Here is a 14,654-nt window from a genome sequence, read left to right as displayed (position 1 = left end):
AGCGCTGTTTCACGCCGGTTTTCTGTGAGAACGTGGTATTTCTCCGGTCGAGCCGGCCCATTATCCATACTAATATTATAAATGCGAAAGTATCTCTGTCTGTCTGTCTGTCTGTCTGTCTGTCTGTCTTGCTTTCACGCCAAAACTACTGAACCGATTGCAATGAAATTTTGTACACAGTTATTCTAGAGTCTGAGAAAGGACATAGGCTACATTTTGATGTGGGAAAATATCTTATTTCCATGAAAATATCGATGAAAATTTATTCGCATTGCGCAGGCCAGCGCTCATCCCGGGGGTCCTGGGTTCGAGTCCCGCAGGCGGAACAAGTTTTCAATGTTCCTGGGTCTTGGATGTGTATTAAAATAATATTTCAAAAATCTTAAATATATTTTATGTATAATATTATAAAAAATCCAGAAATATATCGATGCAATTTAGTTCTAATACGATTCAACAGATGGCGTTTTATTTTATTTTAGTTCTAATACGATTCAACAGATGGCGTTTTATTTTTTACTTAAATATATTTTATGTATCTATACTTCTATACTAATCCATACTAATATTATAAATGCGAAAGTATCTCTGTCTGTCTGTCTGTCTGTCTGTCTCACTTTCACGCCAAAAACTAATATTATAAATGCGAAAGTATCTCTGTCTGTCTGTCTGTCTGTCTGTCTTGCTTTCACGCCAAAACTACTGAACCGATTGCAATGAAATTTTGTACACAGTTATTCTAGAGTCTGAGAAAGGACATAGGCTACATTTTGATGTGGGAAAATATCTTATTTCCATGAAAATATCGATGAAAATTTATTCGCATTGCGCAGGCCAGCGCTCATCCCGGGGGTCCTGGGTTCGAGTCCCGCAGGCGGAACAAGCTTTCAATGTTCCTGGGTCTTGGATGTGTATTAAAATAATATTTCAAAAATCTTAAATATATTTTATGTATAATATTATAAAAAATCCAGAAATATATCGATGCAATTTAGTTCTAATACGATTCAACAGATGGCGTTTTATTTTATTTTAGTTCTAATACGATTCAACAGATGGCGTTTTATTTTTTACTTAAATATATTTTATCCATACTAATATTATAAATGCGAAAGTATCTCTGTCTGTCTGTCTGTCTGTCTGTCTGTCTGTCTTGCTTTCACGCCAAAACTACTGAACCGATTGCAATGAAATTTTGTATACAGTTATTCTAGAGTCTGAGAAAGGACATAGGCTACATTTTGATGTGGGAAAATATCTTATTTCCATGAAAATTTCGATGAAAATGAATTCGCATTGCGCGTGGCCAGCGCTCATCCCGGGGGTCCTGGGTTCGAGTCCCGCAGGCGGAACAAAAAGTTTTCAATGTTCCTGGGTCTTGGATGTGTATTAAAATAAAATTTCAAAAATCTTAAACATATTTTATGTATAATATTATAAAAAATCCAGAAATATATCGATGGAATGAACATTTTAGTTCTAATACGATTCAACAGATGGCGTTTTATTTTTTACTTTATTGTAACATAGAACTAATCATACTTATTAGTTAGTATGTTTTTGTTTATAGTTTTTAATACGTTAGAATATTATCTATACTAATATTATAATTGCGAAAGTATCTCTGTCTGTCTGTCTCGCTTTCACGCCAAAACTACTGAACCGATTGTAATGAAATTTTGTACACAGATAGTCTAAAACCTGAGAAAGGACATAGGCTACTTTTTAACTGGAAAAGGGGGTTGTAAGGGGGTGAAAATGCGTAAATTTGGTCAAATTAAGTTAGTTCCAAAAACTCAAAATAGATGGCGCCAAGAGTCCCCTAGATCGCGCTATTGCTTGCTCATGCGTATTTCTATAAGAGGTTGTACCATGTTGAACATGGGTTTACGATTCTTTCGATTGTTATTTTTTTTTATAAGTAATAAGGGGGCAAACGAGCAAACGGGTCACCTGATGGAAAGCAACTTCCGTCGCCCATGGACACTCGCAGCACCAGAAGAGCTGCAGGTGCGTTGCCGGCCTTTTAAGAGGAAATAAGGTAATAGGGGAGGGTAGGGATGGGAAGGGAAGGGAATATGGGAGGGTAGGGAAGGAAATAGGGTAGGGGATTGGGCCTCCGGTAAACTCACTCACTCGGCGAAACACAGCGCAAGCGCTGTTTCACGCCGGTTTTCTGTGAGAACGTGGTATTTCTCCGGTCGAGCCGGCCCGTTCGTGCCGAGGCATGGCTCTCCCACGTTATACACGTTCTATACTAATCTATACTAATATTATAAATGCGAAAGTATCTCTGTCTGTCTGTCTGTCTGTCTGTCTCGCTTTCACGCCAAAACTACCGAACCGATTGTAATGAAATTTTGTATACAGATAGTCTAAAGCCTGAGAAAGGACATAGGCTACTTTTTTACTGGAAAAAAGGGTTGTAAGGGGGTGAAAATACGAAAATTTGTTTAAATTAAGTTAGTTCCAAAAATTCATACTAGATGGCGCCGTGCGTCTTTTACATCGCGCTAACGCTTGCCCAACATCTTTCTATAAGAGGTGGTATCATCATACACTTAAGTTACGGTTTTTTTCGATTGTTATTTCTTTGCGTTATTTAATAAGCCTTATATATTTTACATTATATTACATAGGGTGACGTAACCTTAAACCTATCAATGATAAATAGTTTATGGGTAAAGTTGTGTAATTGGGGGGCTAAATAAGCTTTAAAATTTGGCATAATATATAAAGTTTAATTTTAAAAAAATGAAATATTATGTACACACTGCACAGCTGTTTTGATTTAAGGGGTACCAGGGTATTTTTTATAATAGCTTTTGACACCAATTTTGTTGACATCGCGCGCTATAAACTGAAGTCCACGCGGACGAAGTCGCGGGCAACAGCTAGTAATATATAAGCATGGCTCTCCCACGTATCTTGTTTTATCACGTAACGTCTTGTTCGATAAGGTCATCTGTTTTCTGGTGTTTATGTGTAACTTACTAGGGAGTGCCTCCGTACCTACGAACCGAAAGGGGGGTTCGGGGGGCACAGCCCCCGCCAAAACAAAAACAAACACAATCCAGAAAGTCCAAAAGTTGGTTAGGTTAGGTTAGAACTTAGATCACAACACAGAGGGAGCCGAGCGAACGCATCGAGCGTGCTGCGGCAGCAGCCGGCGACCGTCATCAAATAAAAGGGGGGCTCGGGAGGCGCAGCCCCCCGCCAAAACTAAAACAAATACAATCCAGAAAGTCCAAAACTAGGTTAAGTTGGAACTGTGACTGTGCTGCGGCAGCAGCCGGCGACCGTCACAAAATACGCCTCAGAATTCCGAAAATTTCAAAGGTGTTCAGTTGTTGTTGCTCAGTGTGGATTTGGTACGGGGGGTGTTTACCCCTTCTCCCCACTCTCCCCTCACCTCCGCTCCCCATCAATCTTGGGGTAGGTTTCCAAACCTTTACCAAAATGATTATACAGGGTGTAACAAAAATAGGTGATAATACTTTGGGGTGTGTACGTGTTCCTTGTAGAGAGTTCACTGTGAAAGTAGCAGCGCTGAAAGACCAAAATTTTTTAAAACTTTTGTATGGGGAAACTCGTAACGCTCGGGATCGTCACTTATTTTTGTTACACACTGTAGACTGCGTTTTGTATTTTACATTAGAGGTACCTAACTACTCTAGAAAAAATATTATAGTTTTATTATTATTTGTACATATAGAAACGTGTAATTTAACAATAAAATAATAACAATTTCCATGTAACTATCCACCTACATATTTTTAAAGCTAACGATGCGTTATTTACCATATCAGTATCAAATTGAATAGCATTTGTAGCTGTAATGTTAGAAAGAATTTAGCTAACAAAGCCTAGGCGATTTCGATCATTTTCTGTACTGTAATAGATTAGGGTTTTGTCAAGTTTTTGTGTAACAAAAGCTAAGACTGGGTTGCACCAACTAACTTTAACTTTAACCTTAGCTATAACCGGAAAAATTGACAGATGTCGTATGAGAATATGGGGTGTTTGGACGCCATATTTAACTTTACCCACGCCTCTGGTGCAACCCAGTCTAAGCCAGTTCAGTTCGCGCTTTCACTCTAATGTAATAAAAAAGTCGTCCTGACTGCAACGATTCGTCGCTCCGCCCCCATTCGAATTCGCACGCATTTAACAATATATATAGTTTTCAGTAAAACACGTATCAAAATATAAAAAATAAAGCCTCAAATAGAATATCAGTAACCAATAATTATGATTATGATTAATAAAGCAGCTCACAAAAGTTTGCTCAAAGTGAACTGTTTAGTAGCTCGTAATAAATAAGCTCACTTAGAAAATTTTTATCTATATTTAATATTGAAGTTGCCCGCTATGTATTTCCAGTCGCTCACTTAGTAATACAGTCGCTCGGATAGAATTTTAATATCTGAAATAGATTAATCGCAATGCACTTTTTGTTCTGGATCTTATTCTGGATTTTATTCTGGATGGAGCTTATTCTGGATTTTATTATAAATCAATATTAGTCGTTAGTTTAGTTTATTTTTCGCTTAGTCAAATTAATGCCGCTCATGTGACTAAAACAGTATGTTCATCATCAGTCGCAAAGTAATTTTTTATTCGCTCGTTTTATTATTTCCCTAAATAAAATTGGAGTGTCTGTTTGTAATATTAAAAGAACCGTTTTTTACTACATGCATAATATGCATGGGCGTACCCAGGTTCTGGGCCAGGGGGGGGCAAATTACCCAGGTTCTGGGCCAGGGGGGGGCAAATCAGATTTTTCATTAGCTAGGTGCTTATAAAGAATAAAAAATTCATAATTTTTAGTTGTAAAAATATTGTATTGCAAACAAATGGCAAAAATTCGTTTTCTTAATTTTTAATTTTTATAGATAAAAGTACGTAGTAGGGACGTCAACATGATCCAGGGGGGTCAGCTGCCCCCTCCTGCCCCCCCCTCGGTACGCCCATGATAATATGAATCTATATACTATACATACACCAAAACAACATTTTTTACAAAATGTTGTTTTGGTGTAAACAGATATACAGACAAAAATGTCTGTATGTCTGTCTGTTTGTTCCGGCTAATCTCTGAAACGGCTGGAGCTATTTTGCCGGGACTTTTTTTGGTAGATAGCTGATGTAGTAAGGTGTAACTTAGGCTACTTTTTAACCGACTTCCAAAAAGGAGGAGGTTATACATATTTTACTTTTTTCATATTTGTTAGCGGACTATCCATTTACACTAATATTATAAAGAGGAAAACTTTGTTTGTATAATTGTAATGAATAGGCTCAAAAACTACTGGACCGATTTTTAAATTTCTTTCACCATTTGAAAGCTACATTATCCACGAGTAACATAGGCTAAATTTTATTTAGGAAAAAATAGGTTTCCGTAAGATATTTGGGTTTTTCGGAGACAAGGTGTAAAAAATCAACCAGAAAAGTTACTTATTTTGCGTACGCTGCCTAAACTATAAAAGATAGAACCATAAAATGTTCTAATCAATTGTAGATCATATAAATATCTACAAAAAAGTCCGCGACACACTATACCTATCTATGTCGAGTGAGGCACAACAACATTTTTTTATTGAATTGAAAAATTTTTTGGACTACATTTAAACGCGTTTATTTTACTCATGCTATTCATCCTTATCAAAATAAATAATTTTATCACTAAGTACAGTTTAGGTAGATAATATTTGGTCTATGAATGACTAAATTTGGACATTTGGTTTTGAAGTTATAGTGAAATTAAAATATGTAAGTTGCGAAGTGGGCGTCATCAAGGCGGGAGTCGCGTGCGAGAGGGGAGCTTAGATCTATTAGTTCTTTTCAGAGCTAGAATATTACACGCTATTAACATTTTTTTAAATATTTGAAAATGCCTAAGAGAGCCAGGTCGGACGACCATGGCGCCATACTTATATATTAGTAACTTCAATAAAATAATATGGGCAAAACAACGTTTACCGGGACAGCTAGTCTTTGATTTTGTTACAATGTTGACGCAGACGAAGTCGCGGGCAACAGCTAGTTTCCTATAAATTACGTCCAAACATTTTTACTGTACTATGTACTATTTTGAAAGAGGAATCCCATCAAAAACATCCTGTAAAAAAACCAAGTCTCGCAACTCAGTTTTTATACCGTAAAAATTTATGAGATCCATGCTATACCAAGTCGGTTAATTTATTGGATATTGGATAACCGACTTGGTATTGCATAGATCTCATAAATTTTTACGGTATAAAAACTGAGTTGCGAGACTTGGTTTTTTATAGGATGTTTTTGATGGGATCTCACTTCTTTTTGTAGAGTCCTACTTTTCTCCTTTTTAGTACCTACCCTTTACTACTATAAAATATATCAATAACGATTTTTATAAGAAACAAACAAAACTAACAATTAATAATAATATAAGCATTATGTATACAGTATTACTATACTACTTGCCTTTCATGACTATCCAATATCCATACTAATCTTTATATATAAAACTCAAAGGTGACTGACTGACTGACTGACTGACTGACTGACTGACTGACATGGTGATCTATCAACGCACAGCTCAAACCACTGGACCGATCGGGCTGAAATTTTGCATGCAGGTAGATGTTATGACGTAGGCATCCGCTAAGAAAGGATTTTGATTAATTCCAACCCCAAGGGGTTAAAATAGGGGATGAAAGTTTGTATATAATAATACTTCTTAACGCGAGCGAAGCCGCGGGCAAAAGCTCGAATTATTATAAGCTCCTATTATTAAAGTGTGTTTGTTTGTCCTTCCTTCACGGCCTAGCGAAGCAACCAATCGGCTTGATTTTTGACGACGACTTAGTTGGTCTTGGAATAACGTCAGGTTTCCAAAGGAGGTTTACAAGAATATTCGTATTTTACGCGATTTTTTAATTCTACGCGAGCAAAGCCGCGGGCAAAAGCTAGTGCTTCAAATATATAGATAGATTAGATACCTATCTACAACTATTACTCCTTCGAATATACGTACGGAAATATCGATGGTACCGGTACCATGATTCATAAATTGCAATTAATGTAACTTCGTAATCTTATATTATACTAGCGACCCGCCCCGGCTTTGCACGGATATAAAATATATTATAGACTATGTCACTAAAAAAATGATTAAAATCGATTCAGCAGTTTTGATTTTAAATAATTTATATTCATTACTACCCGTGGCCCGCATTGGTCGGTACCTGCTGCCGCAAAAGCTACGTTCCGCAATTTTTAAATCTCTTATAATATCTTCGAAAATATTCATTTAAGTATTTAAATCATAATATGCTAAAGGACCATAATCAATAATAATGTATTTAAAGTATTTAATTAAACAAGGACTATTGCTGTATTGGTTTATACGTGGGAGAGCCATGCTTCATCACGAATGGGCCGGCTCGACCGGAGAAATACCACGTTCTCACAGAAAAGTGAGTGAGTTTACCGGAGGCCCAATCCCCTACTCTCATCCCTTCCCTACCCTCCCCTATTCCCTTCCCATATCCCTACCCTCCCCTATTCCCTTCCCTTCCCATCCCTACCCTCCCCTATTAACCTATTCCCTCTTAAAAGGCCGGCAACGCACCTGCAGCTCTTCTGATACTGTGAGTGTCCATGGGCGACGGAAGTTACTTTCCATCAGGTGACCCGTTTGCTCGTTTGCCCCCTTATTTCATTAAAAAAAATCGCTTCGAAAATTAGCCATTCCTTGAAGTTAAAAGTAAATGACAAAAAATGTTATTGTGGGATATCATTCTATCCTTAAACGTATATACCATCGCAGAGCTTTCTGTAGCCCCTTTCAATGTGTAAAATACTTGGTACATTATTTACATGAAGAATAGACCACGTGAAAGGACATAGGTTTCTTTTTTGCGGAAAAATGTACGGTTTCCGTGACATTTCTAAATTACGCGGGCGAAGCCGCGCGGAAGTGATACCCTTCCTGCGAGCGCATCCGGCATCCCCGCATTGGTAGCGCGCACTTCGAAACGGGCGTAAATCGCAATATTTTAATTTCGCCATAACTTCTAAACCAAACGTCACATTTTAATCATTCAAAGACCAAATATATTCTACTTAAACTGTACTTAGTGATGAAATAATTTATTTTGATAAGGATTATTAGCATGAGTAAAATAAATCCGTTTAAATGTTGTCCAAAAAAAATCAAGATTTTTATATATAAAAAAAAGGGTTGTTGTGCCTCACTTGACATAGATAGGTATAGTGTGTCGCGGACATTTTTGTAGATATTTATAAGATCTACATTTACTTAGAACATTGTATAGTTCTATCTTTTATAGTTTAGGCAGCGTACGCAAAATAAGTAAATTTTGTGGTTGTTTAAAAAAAAAAACTGAAATATCTTACGGAAAAAATTTTTTTTCACTTTTGTATGAGGAAACTCGTGACGCTCGGACCCTTGCCCATACAAAAGTGAAAAAATTTTTTGGTCTTTCAGCGCTGCTACTTTCACAGTGAACTCTCTACAAGGAACACGTACACACTTATTTTTGTTACACCCTGTATATATATATATATATATATATATATATATTTATTTATTTAGCTTCGTTAAACGTTAAAGCGTTACATTTCGGACGAATTAACGCAAGTTAACGTTAATCGTTAATATGTAATATGGCCTTGTTGTAACTTTTTTTTATAAAATAAGGGGGCAAACGAGCAAACGGGTCACCTGATGGAAAGCAACTTCCATCGCCCATGGACACCCGCAGCATCAGAAGAGCTGCAGGTGCGTTGCCGGCCTTTTAGGGGGAATAAGGTAATAGGGGAGGGTAGGGGATTGGGCCTCCGGTAAACTCACTCACTCCGCGAAACACAGCGCAAGCGCTGTTTGACGCCGGTTTTCTGTGAGAACGTGGTTTTTCTCCGGTCAAGCCGGCCCATTCGTGCCGAAGCATGGCTCTTCCACGTATAACTTATATCATTGCGTTAGTGTACATACAAAACCTATTGATTTAAGGTTTTGGAAGTTACAATGTTAGGGACAAAACAAAATACTTCTATAATTATTGTATTCTACCTAACTAAATTATACTGCACTCTTCTTTATCAGCATGCAAAATATGATTTATAATAACAATAAACAAATCACTCTCTCTATAAGAACCGGCGCTGAGCAATGAAATGATAAAACGAAACAAATCTCTTCTCACTCGCACGCGCCTGAAAATGTATCTACCATTGTTTTTGTTTCACCCGCTGCTGCCGTGCCGCGGCGCCGCGCTGCCCTGTCTGAACATGTTTTCAGTAAAAAAAAAAAGTTAAATAGTAGGCATTGGATTAACGATTAACGGACTTCTGCATGTTAACGGAAGTTAACGAGTCCGTTAATATTTTTATAAGTTAACTTAAAAGTTAATCCGTTAATCAAAATGTTAACTTCGTTAATTAACGATTAACGGATTAACGAGTTAATGCCCAGCTATGTTCTTAAACTACTGGTGCAAATTGAATAAAATTTTAAATTTACCGTGTTTATACAATGCTTGCTTAGCAACTGAAAATTCAGGCTTGTTGGTTTATCCACAATGAAGTTATAGGGGGTCAAAAAGAGCCTGAATTGGTTCGAGAAAAGGATAGTACGGCCGTGCTATCCTTTTCTCGACTTGGAGGGGGCACTGCCGTGCCCCCAGATCAGGGGACTACTAGCTACGTTACACCATTATAGAGGTCAGTGGTTACGCCGATTTACTGTATCTGCTTCTAGATCATAAAGTTAAGGTAGGTATATTAACTTTATGCTCTAGAATAACTAGAAATTGTTACGTAGTATATGACATTCTCTTTGCTACATACCATCTACATACAGTAAATCGAGGTAACGTATTAACGTTACTCCTCCTTCATATCTTGTTTATTATTGCCAACCTATTGTTTTGACGTTGGCAAAATTCATAATTAAAGGATAAAATAAAAGAAGAAAGAGAAGTTAACTGTTAAAATTAAAAGGAATGATAATGTAAACAAATAATTTTATTTATAGTGTGGTTTGTATTTTGAAATTGTTGATATTTTGTACCTATTTTGTTTGAACTTTGAATTTCGGAGTTTAATAAAATAACTTACTCGTCGATACAATAATGAATAACGCTTTTACATCAAAAATGCCAGAATCCAAAAAAGTTGGAGTTTGGGCGGAAGGCTCACGTATTGAAGCCAAGTCAGTTTTTTACTGTACATAAAAGCAGTAATAAATAGATTTGTACTCATTAATAAACCGATGGCTATTTTCAGGGAATACGTTATTCCTAAAAAATCTGCTGAATCAATAGACGATATACCGACTATACCGGATTTAGATGATTTACAAGACATTCTAGAAAAAGAAGTAACCAAAGCTCCAGTGTGAGTATTGACCATAAAGTTAATATACCTAGCGGATTAGAGAAACAAAGGAAGAGATGTCACTATCAATAACACTGCATGGTAAAAAGAGACGTGTGATACACGACAGCAGCACTCTTTTTTTGACGTCCAGTCGGCACGTGCCGCAAGTTGACAATTTAATCTCATAGAAATCATGTTCAATCATGCTTGTGTGAGTGTATACATACACATATTTTTCACACAGATGAAAACCAATTTTGGTTTTGTTTGACAGCTCGAGATTGTTGCTCTATTCTGCTAGGTATATTAACTTTATGGTATTGACTGACTTATTTATCCTGATCGTATGTTATCTTCAAAACATAAAACATACACTATAACATCATATTCACTTTTGTAGGGCAAAAGTGCAGGATTCTGAAACAGCAACTACTCTAGCCGAGGTAGGTGGTATACGAGGTACCATAGACGGTGTAGAGGCAGCACTAGAAGTCCTTATGTCATTTGTACCTGAGGTAGAAGAGGATGATGCAGACACCGTATGGACTATTGACTCACTGTTAACTCAACTGTCAGAGAAGAACAATTGATATCAATATTGTATAGAATTGGTAATACTAATGATCTTTAGGAACCAACCCAACCAAGGCCAATGGCCCAACCATTGAAATATGGTTTAAAAAAATTATTTAGTGCCCACCCAGCAGATTTTGTAGTATTAATTCTCATATCTAATATAAAAATAAGTCAGGTTTTCCTTCCTGACACTATAGTTCCAGAATGTACGAACCGATTTCCATGGTTTTGAATTCGTTGGAAAGGTGAAAAAAACTTCCAAGAGAAAAGCAGGAAAATAGGGAAAAGCATTTTATGGCAAAACAACGTTTGCCGGGACAGCTAGTTATAATTATGAAAAACATACAGTAGGAACTCAATAAACTGGACTAATTATTGTCATTAGGCATTTGGTTATATAGATATTGATACCATAATATAGATATTGATACCATATATAGATATTGATACCAATAGGGTACTGGAACCAAGGGCTGGATAATTGAGTTTCTATTGTATTATAATATAAATTCTATAGAAAATGGAGCACTATTAATTGTTGAGCACAATAAATGACACAAATTGTTACTGTAACGAAAACAATAATACAACAAAGCACAGCGAGCGGACTCGAATGCTTTCCCGCTCGCACCGACGCTCCGAGTTACATAACATCATCGACGGGTCGCCTATATATAGCGCGATCCGTGTCTTGTTCACTCACTTAGCTAGCAGCAGCCGGCCTGCTAACACCGATTCGACAAGCTCATTGAGTAGTCTTTCGGAAGCGGCTCGGTTCATAGGTTACACAGAGTATGATAGCCTTTACGTAGTTTACTCTGGATACCTAAGTCATAGGCTAGGTATGAGATAGCCTTTACGTAGTCCATTCCGAACCCTATTGCAGATTAGGTACACAATACCATGATGCAGTTTGTAGAAAGGAAATTAACTGTTTCAAATTTTTAGGTTCTGCTCTTTGTGTAATCGCTGTTATCTTCCCAGGATCAGTTTTTATTCCTTCTGGAACTATCAAATGTCCTAAGTATTTTATTTTTGAGCATCCGAACTTGCATTTTTTCCTATTAGCTGTGAGTTTAAAATCTTGTAGTTTTTTAAATACTTCCCTTAGTCTTGTAAATGTTGGTTAAAACTCTCTGATCTTATTATTAAATCATCCAAATAAGACAAAACACACTGTACCTTCAGCCCAAGTATGAATTTATCTTTGGAAAGTAGCAGGGGCATTCCTTAAACCAAATGGCATGCGCTTAAATTTGTACATACCAAATGGAGAGATGAACGTAGTCTTATCCTGATCATTAGCGCTTACTTTTATTTGCCAGAATCCTGATTGTAGATCAATTGTGGACATATATGGCATGGCTTTAGCTTGATGTAAAAGATCATCTATTGGTAAGGGATATCTATCTGGTACAGTTATTTCATTTAACTTGCGAAAATCTATACATACTCTTACATCATTGTCTTTTTTTGGAACTAGTATGACTGGTGAGCACCAAGGAGACTCACATTCTTCTATGATATTATTACTTAGCATTTCATGTAATTTTTCCCTAAGTTGTTGTTGTCGAGCGGGAGATAATCTATATGGTTTTGCGACTACGGGTTGGTGTTTTCCCGTATCTATTTTATGTTCTATATAAGGTGTGGGATCACTGTTAGTTGTGAATATTGTACTAAATTCAGACAAAAGGCTATTGAACTGTTCCCTTTCATTTTCATTCAATAAGTGACCTTCATCGGGTTGTAATAAAATATCAATGGAATATAATTGAGTAGGATTTATTGGTAAATAAGTTATACGAGGATCAATACAAGATTTACTATCTGCAGGTTCTCGTGGACGTTCCGGTCGAGGAGGAGTTTGCAGTCTGTGTAGCGTCCATCTTGGTTTTATGGTGACGGCGGTTCATTATCGTCAGGAGTCTTTAAAGGTGACGGTGTTTGGGGTATTGGAGACACCATCGTTAGTTCATTTGCCCATTTGAGAAAGTTGGGCAATGTTTCAGCCGGTTCTGCAACTACAGAGTTCTCAAAGGTTAGGGCTTTAACTGTTACCAGTGGTATAGTATTATTTCGCAATTGTAGGAAATTGTACATTCGATCAGGCTCGTCTATATAATACCAACCTCGTTGCGGTAGGTTTAATATGATACCTGACGCCTCCAAGAAATCTATTCCTAACAAGGTGCGGTTTCCTACTGCTTCTGGTATAACTGAAAAAGTTATGGATTGCTGTCGTCCTCCCACTACTATACTGACAGTAGCTAATAGTAAGATTGTCGACTTGGTGGTGCCATCCGCTAATGTGATGCTGCTTGGGTGTTTCTCAAACTGGGTTCCCATCTGGATAAGTTTGTTATAGAGATGGTTGCTAGCGATACTAGTTCTTGCCGCAGTATCAATAAAGGCGTACCCCGTTTCGATTGTTGGTATTCTTGTTTTAGTCTGCAGGGTACTTTGCATGGCATAGAATGCAACTGGTTTTGGGGGTGTTTCTTGGTTTTTGCAGTTATTGCAATTGCTTCTGAAAACACCAACAGCTCCGCAACCCTAGCAGGTTATCAGTGGCTTGGGATTTTCTGTTATATGTTGCTCCTCAGCAGCGTCTTCCTTCTTCTTTTCTGCCTTTTCTTTAGCTTCTATGCGGATTCTTGTGCGACATTCATCTGCAACATGGGCTCTCTTTTTGCAGAAGGTGCAACGTTTGGGTGAAGTCTTAGAAGCTACTGGATCGGCTTCCATTTCCTTTGCTTGAAGGACTCCTGGTGACTTGCTTTATCCATAAGATCTGAGAAAGTTTTTATGTCAGACCTAGCGATTTTCTCACGTAGGCTTAATTTCAGCAAACCATAAATCATATCGATCTGTTCTTCTTCTTTGTGACGTTTTACGGGCAGTTGACCCAGTAAGGCACGTTTTGACATAAAAATGCATCAATAGACTCGTCACGTCCTTGAGGGCTCTTGAATATTGCTATATAAATATCATGAGGCTGGCGGGCAGGTGCAAATGCCGCTCTTAAGTTTTTTATAGCAGCCTTCCACGTATTTGTTTCTGTACGCACCCCTTGCCACCAAGTACTTGCAGCAATAGTGGTAATCCTGCCAATGCCTCGTCGTCTGGTATCTTCTCAATTTGTTTATAAATCTCGATACCGGAAATAAATTCTTCGACTTTGTTGTGGACCCTTTCTCCTCCAAAACGCAACTTACAACGAGTGAAATTTTTGTGATTCATGTTGGAGACCGATAGGCGACTAAGTATTTCGGTCAACTGCTCTTGAGTAATTGTTACTGGCGGTAATGGCGGTGACATCGTATTATATAGGACTACCCACTTTTTATAATATTTATTTCGTTGACAGATTGTATATTTTTATTTTACGTTGGGCACCAGATTGTGTACCTACCTAATCTGCAATAGGGTTCGGAACGGACTACGTAAAGGCTATCTCATTCTTAGCCTATGACTTAGGTATCCAGAGTAGACTACGTAAAGGCTATCATACTCTGTGTAACCTATGAACCGAGCCGCTTCCGAAAGACTACTCAATGAGCTTGTCGAATCGGTGTTGGCAGGCCGGCTGCTGCTAGCTAAGTGAGTGAACAAGACACGGATCGCGCTTTATATAGGCGACCCGTCGATGATGTTATGTAACTCGGAGCGTCGGTGCAAGCGGGAAA

General features: G+C 37.6%; 1 protein-coding gene and 1 pseudogene across 1 annotated transcript; one reads left to right on the top strand and one right to left on the bottom strand.

Moving 5' to 3' along the window:
• Window positions 1-10,067: 10,067 nt before the first annotated feature.
• LOC121737053 lies at window positions 10,068-11,231 on the top strand. Its single transcript, XM_042128597.1, has 3 exons — window positions 10,068-10,222; window positions 10,297-10,407; window positions 10,790-11,231. The coding sequence occupies exons 1-3, from the start codon at window positions 10,143-10,145 to the stop codon at window positions 10,977-10,979; spliced, it is 381 nt and encodes a 126-aa protein (XP_041984531.1). The 5' UTR covers window positions 10,068-10,142; the 3' UTR covers window positions 10,980-11,231.
• Window positions 11,232-11,390: 159 nt separating this feature from the next.
• Window positions 11,391-14,636, bottom strand: LOC121737046 (annotated as a pseudogene).
• Between the last annotated feature and the right edge of the window lie 18 nt (window positions 14,637-14,654).

This window comes from Aricia agestis, chromosome 2 (genome assembly GCF_905147365.1).
Source record: "Aricia agestis chromosome 2, ilAriAges1.1, whole genome shotgun sequence".
Taxonomy (NCBI): Eukaryota; Metazoa; Arthropoda; class Insecta; order Lepidoptera; family Lycaenidae; genus Aricia; species Aricia agestis.
This window is presented reverse-complemented; position numbering and strand designations above follow the sequence as displayed.

Coding starts and splice junctions, on each gene's coding strand:
- LOC121737053 (XM_042128597.1), top strand. CDS start 10,143: ATGAATAACGCTTTTACATCAAAAATGCCAGAATCCAAAAAAGTTGGA. Junction 10,223..10,296: donor GGCTCACGTATTGAAGCCAA/GTCAGTTTTTTA, acceptor GGCTATTTTCAG/GGAATACGTTATTCCTAAAA. Junction 10,408..10,789: donor GAAGTAACCAAAGCTCCAGT/GTGAGTATTGAC, acceptor TCACTTTTGTAG/GGCAAAAGTGCAGGATTCTG.